The sequence below is a fragment of the Coregonus clupeaformis genome, chromosome 31 (assembly GCF_020615455.1).
Source record: "Coregonus clupeaformis isolate EN_2021a chromosome 31, ASM2061545v1, whole genome shotgun sequence".
Classification (NCBI taxonomy): domain Eukaryota; kingdom Metazoa; phylum Chordata; class Actinopteri; order Salmoniformes; family Salmonidae; genus Coregonus; species Coregonus clupeaformis.
The window spans coordinates 23411100-23426800 of record NC_059222.1 but is presented as its reverse complement, the minus strand read 5'-3'; the positions used below and the strand labels follow the sequence as shown (position 1 = coordinate 23426800).

Genomic DNA, 15701 nt, shown 5'->3' with positions numbered 1-15701 from the left:
TAATATTTACACTACCGGTCAAAAGCTTTAGAACAGCTACTCATGCAATGGTTTTTCTTTATTTTTTCCAATTTTCTACATTGTAGAATAATAGAAGACATCAAAACTATGAAATAGCACATATGGAATCATGTAGTAACCAAAAAAGTGTTAAACAAATCAAAATATATTTTGTATTTGAGATTCTTCAAATAGCCACCCTTGGCCTTGATGAAAGCTTTGCTCACTCTTGTCATTCTCTCAACCAGCTTCATGAGGTAGTCACCTGGAATGCATTTAAACTAACAGGTGTGCCTTCTTAAAGTTAATTTGTGGAATTTCTTCACTTCTTAATGTGTTTGAGCCAATCAGTTGTGTTGTGCCAAGGTATACAGAAGATAGCCCTATTTGGTAAAATACCATATTATGGCAAGACCAGCTCAAATAAGCAAAGAGAAACGACAGTCCATCATTACTTTAAGACATGAAGGTCGGTCAATATGGAAAATGTCAATAACTTTGAAAGTTTCTTCAAGTGCAGTCGCAAAAACCATCAAGCGCTATGATGAAACTGGCTCTCATGAGGACCGCCACAGGAATGGAAGACCCATAGTTACCTCTGCTGCAGAGGATAGTTCATTAGAGTTACCAGCCTCAGAAATTGCAGCCAAAATAAATGCTTCAGAGTTCAAGTAACAGACACATCTCAAGATCAACTGTTCAGAGGAGACTGTGTGAATCAGGCCTTCATGGTCGAATTGCTGCAAAGAAACCACTACTAAAGGACACCAATAAGAAGAAGAGACTTGCTTAGGCCAAGTAACACGAGCAATGGACATGAGACCGGTGGAAGTTTGTCCTTTGGTCTGGAGTCTAAATTGGAGATTTTTGGTTCCAACCGCCGTGTCTTTGTGAGATGTGGTGTGGGTGAACGGATGTTCTCCGCATGTGTATTTCCCACCGTAAAGCATGGAGGAGGAGGTGTTATGGTGTGGGAGTGCTTTGCTGGTGACAGTCTATGATTTATTTAGAATTCAAGGCACACTTAACCAGCATGGCTACCACAGCATTCTGCAGCGATACGCTATCCCATCTGGTTTGGGCTTAGTGGGACTACCATTTGTTTTTCAACAGGACAATGACCCAACACACCTCCAGGCTGTGTAAGGGCTATTTTACCAAGAAGGAGAGTGATGGAGTGCTGCATCAGATGACCTGTCCTCCACAATCCATTGACCTGAACCAAATTGAGATGGTTTGGGTTGAGTTGGACCGCAGAGTGAAGGAAAAGCAGCCAACAAGTGCTCAGCATATGTGGGAACTCCTTCAGGACTGTTGGAAAAGCATTCCAGGTGAAGTTGGTTGAGAGAATGCCAAGAGTGTGCAAAGCTGTCATCAAGGCAAAGGGTGGCTATTTGAAGAATCTCAAATATAAATTATATTTTGATTTGTTTAACACTTTTTTGGTTACTACATGATTCCATATGTGTTATTTCATAGTTTATGTCTTCACTATTATTCTACAATGTAGAAAATAGTAAAAAATAAAGAAAAACCTTTGAATGAGTAGGTGTTCTAAAACTTTTGACCGTTAGTGTACGTATTTTTGATAGGTTTTTTTTGCAACAATTTCTAAAAACCTGTTTTTGCTTTGTCATTTTGGGGTATTGTGTGTAGATTGAAGAGGGGGGCAAAAACGATTCAATCCATTTTAGAATAAGGCTGTAACGTAACGTGGAAAAAGTGAAGGGGTCTGAATACTTTCCGAATGCACTGTAGTTGTAAAAGCATAGTGAACAAGGGCAACTTTAGCCAACTTCTTTCACCATCAAGCGGGAACACTAGATTACTCAAGTGTCCACTCCCCCAACCACATATCATTTTGGAGCTTCTTATACTAATCACTTCTTGAAAATACAGTGTACTGTACTCCATCCTTCACATTGTAATCCATTTGAAAACCATGCTGTGCGCCTACTGCCTAGTCTCTGTGCCTTGCTGGACGAACCCAGCACCTGGATCTTAACCATCCAACTCCCTAAACCTTGCCTTGCTACCCATCCACACCGCTCCGGCCAACTGACGTTTCTCCTCCACAATGAGTCTGGATTTGCCTCCCTCCCCAATGATTTCTAGAACGCGAACACTGACTGTTTTGACTGGTCCCAGAAACAGATGGGTTGGGTCAGAGCCAGCCTACATGAAGATGTTATCAACTTTGATTAGTTAGATTTGTTAGAGACCATCCAATCGCTTAGGAATTTGTGCTGTACAATGCCCCTCATTTTGAAGTCACACAAACAACTCCTAGGATGGTAGTTTCAGACTCAATGTATGTAGTGATTGATAAAGCAGCGGAAATAAATTCAGGGTGAGTCGTTAGGCAACCCCAAAACCCCCATCTTTCTTCAGCTACAAATCATCATAAAGCCCCAATTTGAGTGCTATGATTTTCTTTTCTTTTTTATTCATGGAAATCTGTTGTAATTTAAGGGGTGAGAATGAACTAAATTGTGGGTGCTGTTTGTGAGAATCATAGTGATAAATATGGACCGGTCCGTCATTTAACGGGACAAACAAACATGGATGAGTGTCCTTCAGTAAAATGTGCTCAAAGTTTTTTTCTTGAAACAGAAATGTATAAACAAAACACAAAAGGTATTCGTTTTTTTAGTAAAAAAAAAAAATTCAGGTTAAGGCTAAACTTTTCATAGTTTAAAGAAATGAGTACAGCTTATATACATGAACTCAAAGGCAACTTAAAATAAAGAATCTTCATTAATTTGATATCTTGAAGGACCTGTGACCATAACATACAACCAAGTTCATACAATCATTTTTTCCCATTCTCATTGCAGCAAAGAAAAAGGAGAAGGAAAACAAACCCAACCTGGAATAGTGTGTGATAATAATCGCAACTCTTTTCTGTGCAGATTTCTGTGTATGTCTGTGTGTGTCTGTAAATTGAAAAAGTAATTTCAACTTCTTTACTTTTGTTAATTATAACAACATCGTTATGTGATAAAACAATGGAACATTTCTCCTTTGATACTCTCATGGATATGAAACGATTAAAACAGTGGACGAATATAAGAGCATTTAATCCAAAAAAAATAAAAAATCTTCTCAACCTGTTATTCTATCATGTACAAGTCAATCACAATAATTCCTTACTTTTCTATATATATTTATATATCTTTTGTACGAAATCTGTTTTTCAAAGTTGGAAAAGGAGAAAGACCCAGTCTTTTGGTGTGGTCTTCTTTGACAAGTCCTTGCCTGCAGTCCTCCTCTGAGAAACCCAAAACGTGTCTGGTGTTAGTCTGTCTGCTTGTCCTGTCCGTTTGTCTGTCCCCCTTTCCCGCCAGCCCCTCTGAGTGGACCAGTGTCCACAGCTCTGACTGCTCCTTCCTGTTCCTTCCCTCAGTCTTTCAGGTAGAGGTGGAGAGAGAGAGGTGTGAGGGGGGAGGCAAGGAACGGAGGAGATGTCAGCAGTGTTCCAGTATGGTCATTCAGAGAAATCCTGCCACCACCTTTCCACCATTTTCCAGACAGTGTCTTTGAGGGGGAGGAGCAGGAGAGGGTGTGTCACATGGGAGGAGGAACACTCAAGAGCACGCCAGTCTCTGTGTCCAGCGAGGACCCCCCCCCAACCACAGGGAGATCGAGATGAATGAGGAAAAAGGAGGGCTTGCTACGGCGACTGTGTGGTGGGGCTGGGGCTGCTTTGGGCGGAGCTGGGGGACAGGCTGGGGCTGCAACTGCCTGGGGGGGCTCCGCTGGTCCGGGCGCCCGTGGCCCCGCTCTCCAGACCCTCAGAGTTCTCCAGCATCTCCTGGATGAGAGGGGGCATGGAGCCCGGGATCTCCATCTTCAGGGTGATGACACGCTCGGCTCCTGAGGAGGGGAGAGGGACAGAGGGGAAGAGAAAGGCATTGATTAGGTAGGAGGACCAATATATGGTGTTAGCCTGCCCGCAGTTGTGGGCATTCAACCCCTTTATGAATTAGTCACATTTGAGTTGGATCTACATTACATTTGCAATGACAGAATAGATAATGCAGACCTCTACAATCCTTTATGGACAGTTTAAACTTTTATGGACATTACAAAGGAAATACCTTAATTACTATACATAGTAGACAATATAATATAAGGCTAATTGACACAGAAGTATATGGCTGATCCACAGCTGTGTGTAGATTGATGTCTCAGACTGCCTCTCACCTTTGGCGCTAATGCTCCTCAGGTCGGTGATTTTCATCAGCATCTTGGGGAACATGTGTGGTTTGTGAGGCCTCCTCTTCCTCACGTAGATCTTCAGAGCCTCCAGTAGGGGCTCCTGTAGTACGTCCACCTTGTCTGCCTGCTCCAGGTCCTGCCGATCTACACACAGCCACAAACACAATACCGGGGTGTGTTCAGTCAGGTCAAACGTAATAAATAGAGCTCACACTAAGCTGTATTCTACAATGCAGTCCATCATATTTGTCCTACATTACTAGATTAGCTACACCTCCTGAACTATCTCCAGGTAGGTCAATACTGATCATTTCTAAGTACACATTGTAAATGTTTTACTATTAACCCATAGCCTACAAAATCCCCATCAAAATCTGTCAGTTTTTTTTGTTACATGGGCTGCGTCTCAATCCACCGTATTCACCCTTCTGCATCTGCGGTGAAAGGTGGCAGAGGGTTAACGACTAAATGGTGCTCAAGATACAGCACTAATCTACATTCCTAGTTTTGGGCCTGTCTAATGTGTGAATGCTGGAATACGATACAGTGTTAGTGGCCTATAATGAGAAGTGATGTGACCAGACCTATTTGTTTTAGACAGCAACACCTTCACAGCCAAATGAAGATGAGGCAGATTAACCCCAACCCTACCTGGACACAATGTCATCATCAGCTTCAGTCACTGTGTATGGGTGCATGTGTATATGCAGTAATATTGGGTAAATCCAAACAGCCGCAGCAGTACCTCCACACAGCAGACAGATGGCGCTGAGCAGTCCCGTCTCAGCATCATCCATCTCCAGGGGGAGGAGCTGGTTGGCGAAGGCGAACACCAGGTCGGTGAGAGGTCCGAAGCCGGCATTGTGCATCTGGGTACGGTTTAGCGTCAGGCCATCCGAGAATGTCATGGTGTCCTGCTCCGGCGTGTAGCGCGTGCAGATCCGCAAAATCTGAAGGAGCAGAGCGTAGGATTGGTTGAGCATGCCAACAATCAAATGTGTGGGCCAATAAGTATGATTCGATAAGTAGCTGAAACGTCAACAATCCTATGAACAGATGTTATATAATAACACAGTGGTCACCACTGGGCCTGAAAAACTAGATGGTGTGCAGGTTTTTACACCATCCCAGCACTAATACATTCGTTTCAACTAATTAAGGTGATATGGTGTTTTAATGCTGGAACAAAACGCCTGTACTCACCCTCAGATGGACCAGGACCAGTGTTGGTGAGAGACCAACCCTGATCCTGAAGAGTGATCTGAGATGGTGCGCAGGATTTTGTTCCAGACCACCATTAGTAGAGCTAACCAAAGGCGGTCCTTACCAGTATGTCCAGACAGGCGGCCTTGAGCAGGGTGATCTGGTCAGCGATGGTGAGCGTGGTGAAGCCAGGAAGCTGCTTGGCAAACTCCACCGTCTTGATGATACACTTGGTGGACAGCTCACTGAACTTGTCCCACAGGTCCACGTCCAGAGCCACACGCCGCTCTGAGCTGTTACTCTGAACGAGAGAGAGAGAGACTAGTTAGAGTTTGAGTGCTAACAAGTCTTTATTTGACGAAGTGTTACATTCAAGGCGCCACACAGACAACATGAATGACACAATAAATCAAATACATGTACTCTGGATATGAGAATCACAGGTATCAGCACCAACAAGATTCTGAAGCTAAACTTAAACAACACTGAAGAATCATTCAGTTAACCTTTTACTGCAGTGGGCTAAATTAGGGTCACACAGAGTGTTTCTTTGTAGTCTTAAACAAATCTACTTTGAAACAAAAGTATACAATGCCTTTGGGAAGTATTCAGACCCCTTACCTTTTTCCACATTTTGTTACGTTATAGCCTTATTCTAAAATGGATTAAATAAAAAAATTAACTCATCAATCTGCACACAATACCCCATAATGACAAAGCGAAAACACGTTTTTAGAAATACCTTATTTACATGAGTATTCATACCCTTTGCTATGAGACTCAAAATTGAGCTCAGGTGCATCCTGTTTCCATTGATCATCCTTGAGATGTTTCTTCAACTTGGAGTCAACCTGTGGTCAATTCAATTGATTGGACATGATTTGGAAAGGCACACACCTGTCTATACAAGGTCCCACAGTTGACAGTGTATGTCAGAGCAAAAACCAAGCCATGAGGTTGAAGGAATTGTCTGTAGAGCTCCAAGACAGGATTGTGTTGAGGCACAGATCTGGGGTAGGGTACCAAACATTTCTGCAGGATTGAAGGTCCCCAAGAACACAGTGGCCTCCATCATTCTTAAATGGAAGAAGTTTGGAACCACCAAGACTCTTCCTAGAGCTGGCCGCCCGGCTAAACTGAGCAATCGGGGGAGAAGGGCCTTGGTCAGGGAGGTGACCAAGAACCAGATGGTCACTCTGACAGAGCTCCAGTGTTCCTTTGTGGAGATGGGAGAACCTTCCAGAAGGACAACCATCATCTCAGCAGCACTCCACCAATCAGGCCTTCATGGCAGAGTGGCCAGACGGAAGCCACTCCTCAGTAAAAGGCACATGACAGCCCACTTGGAGTTTGCCAAAAGGCACCTAAAGACTCTCAGACCATGAGAAACAAGATTCTCTGGTCTGATGAAACCAAGATTGAACTCTTTGGCCTGAATGCCAAGCGTCACATCTGGAGGAAACCTGGCACCATCCCTACGGTGAAGCATAGTGGTGGCAGCATCATGCTGTGGGGATGTTTTTTAGCAGCAGGGACTGGGAGACTAGTCAGGATCGAGGGAAAGATGAACGGAGCAAAGTACAGAGATCCTTGATGAAAACCTGCTCCAGAGCGCTCAGGACCTCAGACTGGGGCGAAGGTTCACCTTCCAACAGGACAGCGACCCTAAGCACACAGCCAAGACAACGCAGGAATGGCTTCGGGACGGGTCTCTGAACGTCCTTGAGTGGCCCAGCCAGAGCCCGGACATTAACCGGATCAAACATCTCTGGAGAGACCTGAAAATAGCTGTGCAGCGACGCTCCCCATCCAACCTGACAGAGCTTGAGAGGATCTGCAAGAATGGGAGAAACTCCCCAAATACAGGTGTGCCAAGCTTGTAGTGTCATACCCAAGACAACTTGAGGCTGTAATTGCTGCCAAAGTACTGAGAAAAGTCTGAATACTTATGTAAATGTGCAAAAACGTCTAAAAACCTGTTTTTGCTTTGTCATTATGGGGTATTGTATGTTGATTGAGGAGGGGAAAAAAACTAATTAATAAGGCTGTAACGTAACAAAATGTGGAAAAAGTCAAGGGGTCTGAATACTTTCCGAATGCACTCACACACATGGGCTTAAAGAAAAGAAGATACCTGTACCATGTCAGATATAGAGTTGAAATGTATTCCATTTTGAGTTTGCATGCCAATATTACACTTTATATACATCACAGAAGACTGAAATATAATAAAACTGTTTGACATAGAAATACCAGAATTTCTTTATGAATTATGAAATTATGACAAATATTAATAACATTCCACCCATGAGGCCACTAGGTAATTTGACTGCAAGAAATGACTACAATATCAAACAACAGATGAGTGAATGCACTGTACTTGTTTGTCTATAAGATTGCACATACACAAACACAAACTCGTTCTCTAAGTATTGTGGTGCTCACCGTAGTGTATTTGCCCAGCTGGCAGAGCGAAGGGAAGGTCTCCTTATGCGCCTTGCTGACCCTGTTGATCATCTGCTCCGTCTCCGTGCTCAGCACGTAGCTCTCTGTGCACTCCGGCTTCTTGTCATCCTTCTTCTTCTTGTTCCGGTCGTTCCTCACCGCTGAAGGGAGAGAGAGAGAGAAGGAAGAGAAGCAGGGTTTAGACACAGGGCGGATATTTAGTAGTGGAATGTCTAAAAGGTTTGTTGAAAAGGGGGTTTACAAACAGTCTAGGAAGGATACTGCATTTCCCGCCTTATCTAGAAAGTAATTCTGATATCGACAGAAAGAAAACTTAAATCAAATGGCAAGACCATCAGTGAAATTAAACCGTGGGTGAAGCACCCAGGACTTCACTTGTGTTGGGGGAACAAATCATGGAACAGTATTCAAATTGTGTGGGTATCTAAACCAAAACTAATAGGGGACTGCGATATAAACTAGAGGTAGCAAAAGGGCAAGAGCAGGAGATATTGTAGGTAGGCTAGCTAGCAGGACAGGTACACGATAGAAGAGGATGATTAAGTGGAGACGAGAGAACAAGAAGCTGTCAGAACACAGTCCAGCTCTGATCCCATCTGAGGAGATAAATGACCATGAGAGGTCAGTCAAGGGGGGATAGAGAGATATTACGGAGGAAAAGCCCTGGAATATTCCAAAGGAAAGCCAGAGAAATGCCATTCCCTCTGCGAATGTCGCTACACTTACTCCCGAAATGACAAAAACACCAGCTGTTGTTTTAAGCATTGGAAAGCCATTAGGGTATATCCAGCCCTCTCCCTCCTTCCCTCCTCTGGGTGTATAGGTCTGACAGGGGGGTGAAGGGGGGCAATGGGGGGAGGTTAGGTGATAAATAGCATTGGTGGATAAGGTTGTACGTAATGCTGATAAATTGCTACTGCTTTCATTAGAGGCCTCGTCTAATCTAATAACATAATATGACAAATATCCAGGCTCGGCTGAGCCCACACCCCCGCACAACCCCCTCCAGCATTCGCGCTCTCACTCTTTCTTTATTTCTCTTTCTTTCTTAAATCGCTGTTACACATGCCTCTCTTGCTCCTCTGTCTAATCCTCACTAGCTAGCTTGCTCCCCCTGTCTGTGTCCCGCTCTCTCTCTCCAAGCGTCACGTGTTATCTGATAGCTCTTCCCTGCGTTTTTGTTTTCCTCTTGTCTCCTCCTCTCCCACTTTCTCCAGTCGCCAGCTGTAGCCCCAGTTAGTGGTGTTGTTCTGTGCAGAGCCAGTGGTCCCAGACCTCCACCCAGAGGTTACCCTTACAGATCTTGGATCAGCTTCCCCTGTCCAAATCCTAACCTTTACCATTAGAGGGGTACACAAAACTGACCATAGATTAGTGTCTGTCTAGGGGCAACATCTGACAAGGGGGACTGGACCAGGGCCAGAGAGGGATTCACCATACAGGGACAACGCTCATTAATCAGTTCAAAGACAGGCCTTCCTCAATGGGATAACTTTCAGAGAGACCAGGGGGATCCAAGTCTAGGAGTCACTCACTACACAACAGCAGATCCTTTGCTTTGCTAAGTAAGCTCACCATCACATCATTAACACCCAAGGGACTTCAGATGAAATGAGCCTTAAAAAAATCAGTTAAGTAAAGCACTTCCTTACATCTATACAACTATGCATTGCCAACTGCTATTTGTCCTTACCACGAAGTCCATCCACCTTTAAAGGAACTGCCAGGTGAGGAGAGTAGAGAATTCTAAGTGATGTGAGAATGTTTGTGAGTGTGTGTGAGAGTGTGTCTCGGGCCCTCCCCCGCTCTCTGTGGCTGTCAAAGTGTCTCGGCGGCCCCGTCGCCATTAGGCGGTCCGCTGGAGATGTTAAATTAATTCCTAAATAAAAGTAGGGCATCCTTAACGCAGAGACATTACCCGTGCTGACAAATTGGCACTGCAATCATAAGCCGCACAACACAATTTAATGCAGTCATTAAAGAACCATTAGCTGGGACTCGCGATCAGTCATGGAGAATTGCCGCGTGCAATAACTGGCGGGAGATCCATAGCAGGGCTAGAGAGGGGGAGAAATAATACAGCCGTCTGCATTCTTTTGTGTGTGTGTGTGTTTGTAAACCGTGGAATGTGTCTACGTGAATGCTTTGGTTTATGAATGTGGTTGATCTATGAGGGATTATTGATAGCATTCTCAAATGGTATGACCGTTTAGCATAGTCTTGCCCGCTGATATGAACCACATACTAGCAGTATCTTCATTGTAGCGAACAGTATTGTGTGTGGTATGCTAGAAGCAATACACACACTCCCATCAATCAATAGTGGATTTCATAATATAAAAGGCTATGTTTGGCAATGTGTCTGCATGCATTTGTATGAACGTGTGCAAGCGTGTGTACGAGAAAGAGAGAGAGGGCCAGCAGACAGACAGGGATAATTTGAGGGAGGAAAATGAAAGCTGCGACAGGTCGTCCATCACAGAGATTCAATATAATGGAAAGATAAAAATGTCAATGTTCCCCTGCTTCTCCTGCCTGCCTCTCTCTCGCTGCTCTGTATCGGCCGAACAATGATGAAACGTATTCTCCCTCTCTCATCCTCTCCTACCCTCCTCTTCCGCTCATACATGCTGGAGATGCTAGGGCACTGCACGGGAGATTAGAACAGGGGATGAGGGATGGATGGAGGGAAGAGGGGATGGAGGAAGGGGGGTTGGGGGAGGAGGGGGGAGGCTGCTTACCCGGGGGAGCTGCCCTGTCTGCCCCTGGCCCCCCAGTCTGTCCCCTCCCGGTCTCCAATGGTGGGGGCAGCGGCTGGGGGCTCAACACCATCCCGCCTTTGGAGCTGGAGCGAGGAGCTGAGGTGACAAAGGAGGGGCACAGGTTTACCCCCTCGACAGGGAACAAACTAACCAACACAGGGCTCCCCCTAGTACAGTAAAGCCACCCCCACAACTACACACACCCTACCACAGTAACACAGGGGGAAAGGTTTATGCTGGTAGGATGGGGTCATGTATACTGAAATGGACTATCATATCTGAATGTTAATAACCAAATTCAAAACACTACTCAACAAATCCTATAACTTGAATGGCACATTCTCTGTCGTACACAGACTATATTCTACACACAAATTCACCAGTAGACAATAGACATCATAAAAACGAACATTACATTTACATCATTTAGCAGACGCTCTTATCCTGAGCATGTAGTACATCTGGCTCACTTAGTTAGAAACCAAATTCAAAACCCCACAACTTCATAACATAAATCAACTCAACATTATACACGCATACAGTAATCACCAGCAGGTTTAAGAGTTTTAACGGAACGCCTAAGGAAACAAAAATAGTCAACATTAACATTGAAAAAAAGCATTTACCAAACAACTCGAGGCCAGCCCTGCCTTTCCTTGACACCACTCAGACTCCTCTGCTGTCAAATCGTTAGTACACTGGCAGGGCTCCCTCAGGCTTTCCGTGGTAACCCCCATCCCTCCTCTTTCACTCTCTCCCTCTCTCTCTCTCTCTCTCTGCCTTGGTATGGCCACCTGGCACTGGTACTGGCAGTGTTGTCGGAGTTGTCGAGCGGACGCAAGGTCACCGAGATGTCCCCTAGCAGACTGGTCGGCCCTCCCAGCCTCCTCTGTGGCTCCCCGCAGGCCCCCAGATGGCCAGATCCCCCCCCCACCCCTTTCGACATAGTCCCGCAACACGGTCAAAGTCATCAGCCAGGACACAGGTACTCAGATCTCAACACTACACCCTCACTTACCAGACACCAACATAACCCTCTAGTACACACACACACACACACACACACACACACACACACAATGACTAAATAGGAGGGAGTATGGGAATGAACCTATATGGGTACTTTTTAACTTGACATAGAAGTTAGCCCTTAACCATTAGGGAGATGAACAGAAGAAACATCTGAGCCTGTATCAGTTGTTTTTAACATCTACAGTGAGGGAAAAAAGTATTTGATCCCCTGCTGATTTTGTACGTTTGCCCATTGACAAAGAAATGATCAGTCTATAATTTTAATGGTAGGTTTATTTGAACAGTGAGAGACAGAATAACAACTAAAAAATCCAGAAAAACACATGTCAAAAATGTTATAAATTGATTTGCATTTTAATGAGGGAAATAAGTATTTGACCCCCTCTCAATCAGAAAGATTTCTGGCTCCCAGGTGTCTTTTATACAGGTAACGAGCTGAGATTAGGAGCACACTCTTAAAGGGAGTGCTCCTAATCTCAGCTTGTTACCTGTATAAAAGACACCTGTCCACAGAAGCAATCAATCAATCAGATTCCAAACTCTCCACCATGGCCAAGACCAAAGAGCTCTCCAAGGATGTCAGGGACAAGATTGTAGACCTACACAAGGCTGGAATGGGCTACAAGACCATCGCCAAGCAGCTTGGTGAGAAGGTGACAACAGTTGGTGTGATTTTTCGCAAATGGAAGAAACACAAAATACCTGTCAATCTTCCTCGGCCTGGGGCTCCATGCAAGATCTCACCTCGTGGAGTTGCAATGATCATGAACTACACGGGAGGATCTTGTCAATGAGCTCAAGGCAGCTGGGACCATAGTCACCAAGAAAACAATTGGTAACAGACTACGCCGTGAAGGACTGAAATCCTGCAGCGCCCGCAAGATCCCCCTGCTCAAGAAAGCACATATACAGGCCTGTCTGAAGTTTGCAAATGAACATCTGAATGATTCAGAGGAAAACTGGGTGAAAGTGTTGTGGTCAGATGAGACCAAAATCGAGCTCTTTGGCATCAACTCAACTCGCCATGTTTGGAGGAGGAGGAATGCTGCCTATGACCCCAAGAACACCATCCCCACCGTCAAACATGGAGGTGGAAACATTAACCTTTGGGGGTGTTTTTCTGCTAAGGGGACAGGACAACTTCACCGCATCAAAGGGACGATGGACGGGGCCATGTACCGTCAAATCTTGGGTGAGAACCTCCTTCCCTCAGCCAGGGCATTGAAAATGGGTCGTGGATGGGTATTCCAGCATGACAATGACCCAAAACACACGGCCAAGGCAACAAAGGAGTGGCTCAAGAAGAAGCACATTAAGGTCCTGGAGTGGCCTAACCAGTCTCCAGACCTTAATCCCATAGAAAATCTGTGGAGGGAGCTGAAGGTTCGAGTTGCCAAACATCAGGCTCGAAACCTTAATGACTTGGAGAAGATCTGCAAAGAGAAGTGGGACAAAATCCCTCCTGAGATGTGTGCAAACCTGGTGGGCAACTACAAGAAACGTCTGACCTCTGTGATTGCCAACAAAGGTTTTGCCACCAAGTACTAAGTCATGTTTTGCAGAGGGGTCAAATACTTATTTCCCTCATTAAAATGCAAATCAATTTATAACATTTTTGACATGCGTTTTTCTGGATTTGTTTTGTTGTTATTCTGTCTCTCACTGTTCAAATAAACCTACCATTAAAATGATAGACTGATCATGTCTTTGTCAGTGGGCAAACGTACAAAATCAGCAGGGGATCAAATACTTTTTTCCCTCACTGTATTTAAAATCAGCCGTGCAGTAGACTTCAAGCCACAAGATGGCAGTGCCATTTTAACCTATCTCCCGTCTGTCCCTGTGGTGGGTGTTGCAGAGCTGCCTGCCATGATCATTATAACCATGATTAATGGGCCCATTCAGAGGTAAGGAGCGCTGAGGATAACTTACTTTGCAGTAAGCCTCAAACGGCCCGCCAAGTGGGAAACTCACAGAGCGCTTAAAGTATCATGAAGAGGGTAAATACCATAGCAGAGAGACAACAGAGAGGGGGATGGAGGAGGGGAGGGCGGGGAGGGTGTGTGCTTGCCTGTGTATGAATGAGTATATTTACAATGTATACAGTTTGGACCTGTGTGTGTGTGTGTGTGTGTGTGTGTTGGTAGGCCAAGGTAAGCTCTTCCCTCTCACCTCCACCAATTAGCTAATCTGGTCTGACAGTGTGTGTGTACTGTGTGTGTTCACACAGCCCCCGGGATGCACTGATCAGTGGCGACGCCTGCTCTTTCACTCTCCGCAGGTGCTAACATATTCATCACCGAGGCCCACCATGCTACCACCATTACAAACTGTGTATTGGGGCAGTGCCGCACGCACACCCACAGTTCTGAGGCTTTATGACAGAGAATAATGATCTGAGTTTGTGTTGCCTGTTGGCTCAGAGGTTATAGGCTTGAGTGAATGGTATAGTGTAGTTCAGTGATGCATGATATCCTATCAATCAGAACTCAATCAAATACCCAGACATTTCATCCCAGATGGGACCCAGTTGAAAGGAAATTAACGGATTGTCCCGATTGTCTGTGCATAGTTTGGATAACGTCGTGGCCTCTGACTGTAGTGTGGTTTATGTCATGACTGGAAGGTGTAGTGTATAGTGTACTGAGGTTAGGGTTGGCACTGGCAGGGTGCTGTAGTGTAGTATAGTAGTGCACTACTACTCACACTCCTTGGACATGCCCACTTCCAAGCATTTCTGCAGCCGGCAGTACTGGCAGCGGTTCCTGGTGACCTTGTTGATGATGCAGTTCTTCTCCCGGTGACATGTGTACACCATGTTCTTCTGGATGCTCCTCCGAAAGAAGCCCTGGAGGACAGAGGCATGAAGAAATAAAATAAAAGACAAATAAAATAAAAGAGAGATAAGAAGAAGAAGAAGAAGAAGAAGAAGAAGAAGAAGAAGAAGAAGAAGAAGAAGAAGAAGAAGAAGAAGAAGAAGAAGAAGAAGAAGAAGAAGAAGAAGAAGAAGAAGAAGAAGAAGAAGAAGAAGAAGAAGAAGAAGAAGAAGAAGAAGAAGAAGAAGAAGAAGAAGAAGAAGAAGAAGAAGAAGAAGAAGAAGGACATTGTCAGTGAGTGTGTGTAGATTCAAGCACCTATAGATGGCAGTCCTGGAGTGCGGCCATATGCCCCACAATTAAAGGCAATGAGCTACCAAACACTAAGCTCTTGAAAGGCTTAGCAATTAATCATTTGTAGGATAATAAATATCAACTCCTGTTGCCATCTAATGAGATCACCCACCTACCTTGGTAATGGCCCATTAGAACATTGAGAAATGCGTTTAGGATGTTAAGTAAGTCAAAACGCAGAGGCATGAGTCTACTAGCCTCTAGCTACCTATCAATGCCCTACTTTCAATCTTGATATGGCCCAGCAAAAAACGATTCTGGGTTGAGGCCAACTGAACATCATTACAGAGAGAACATTGGTTTAAAACGCTTACAAGTACTCTGAATCTAAAAGGATCAGCGGACATTTGAAACAAAATTAAAGGACAGGAGGAGGGGGGGGATTGCTCCCCGACAAGAAAGCACATCAAATTGTCTCATCTCTCATTGTGGAAAACAGACACTAGAGTGAAACCTTTGTCTATTTAAAATTAAATCAAGAATGGATATGACATATACAAAATCACTAAACCATGAGTCTCAAAGCTACAAAACCTAAAAACCGTACCAATAAAATATCTACCATCCGAGGCATCTACCCAGTTTGTGTATTCCCACAGAACGCTATCTGGCAAAAAGGCAGATTCTGTAGATAATGCCATCAGTGTTATAACTACTCTAGCCATTTTCATTAGTCACTGAATGGGTTAATCAGTTCACAGGCAAAATTGACGGGTGCCAGAGCGATAGTGGGTCATATTGAAGCATGAACGAAAGAGGGTGGGTCATGTTTGGGTGGGGCCGGCTGGCAGGGGAGCGCCAAGATGCCAGGAGGAGATTAGCTCTCTGGCCGACAGATGGCCCATGG

The 15701-nt window shown here is 44.7% G+C and overlaps 1 protein-coding gene across 4 annotated transcripts in view; it reads right to left on the bottom strand.

Moving 5' to 3' along the window:
• Positions 1-1704: 1704 nt before the first annotated feature.
• LOC121547235 (retinoic acid receptor alpha) overlaps positions 1705-15701 on the bottom strand; it is a 120824-nt gene continuing 106827 nt past the window's right edge. For 2 of the 4 annotated variants that reach the window (XM_045209816.1, XM_045209815.1), the window contains exons 3-9: positions 14391-14532; positions 10632-10748; positions 7870-8030; positions 5549-5725; positions 4967-5171; positions 4207-4365; positions 1705-3876 (exon numbers count right to left, since the gene is read on the bottom strand). In XM_045209816.1, the coding sequence (XP_045065751.1) occupies positions 3674-3876; positions 4207-4365; positions 4967-5171; positions 5549-5725; positions 7870-8030; positions 10632-10748; positions 14391-14532 (1164 nt within the window). In that variant the 3' untranslated portion in view covers positions 1705-3673. The remainder of the gene's footprint in view (positions 3877-4206; positions 4366-4966; positions 5172-5548; positions 5726-7869; positions 8031-10631; positions 10749-14390; positions 14533-15701) is intronic. The other 2 variants (XM_041858403.2, XM_041858402.2) reach the window with 1 other exon arrangement.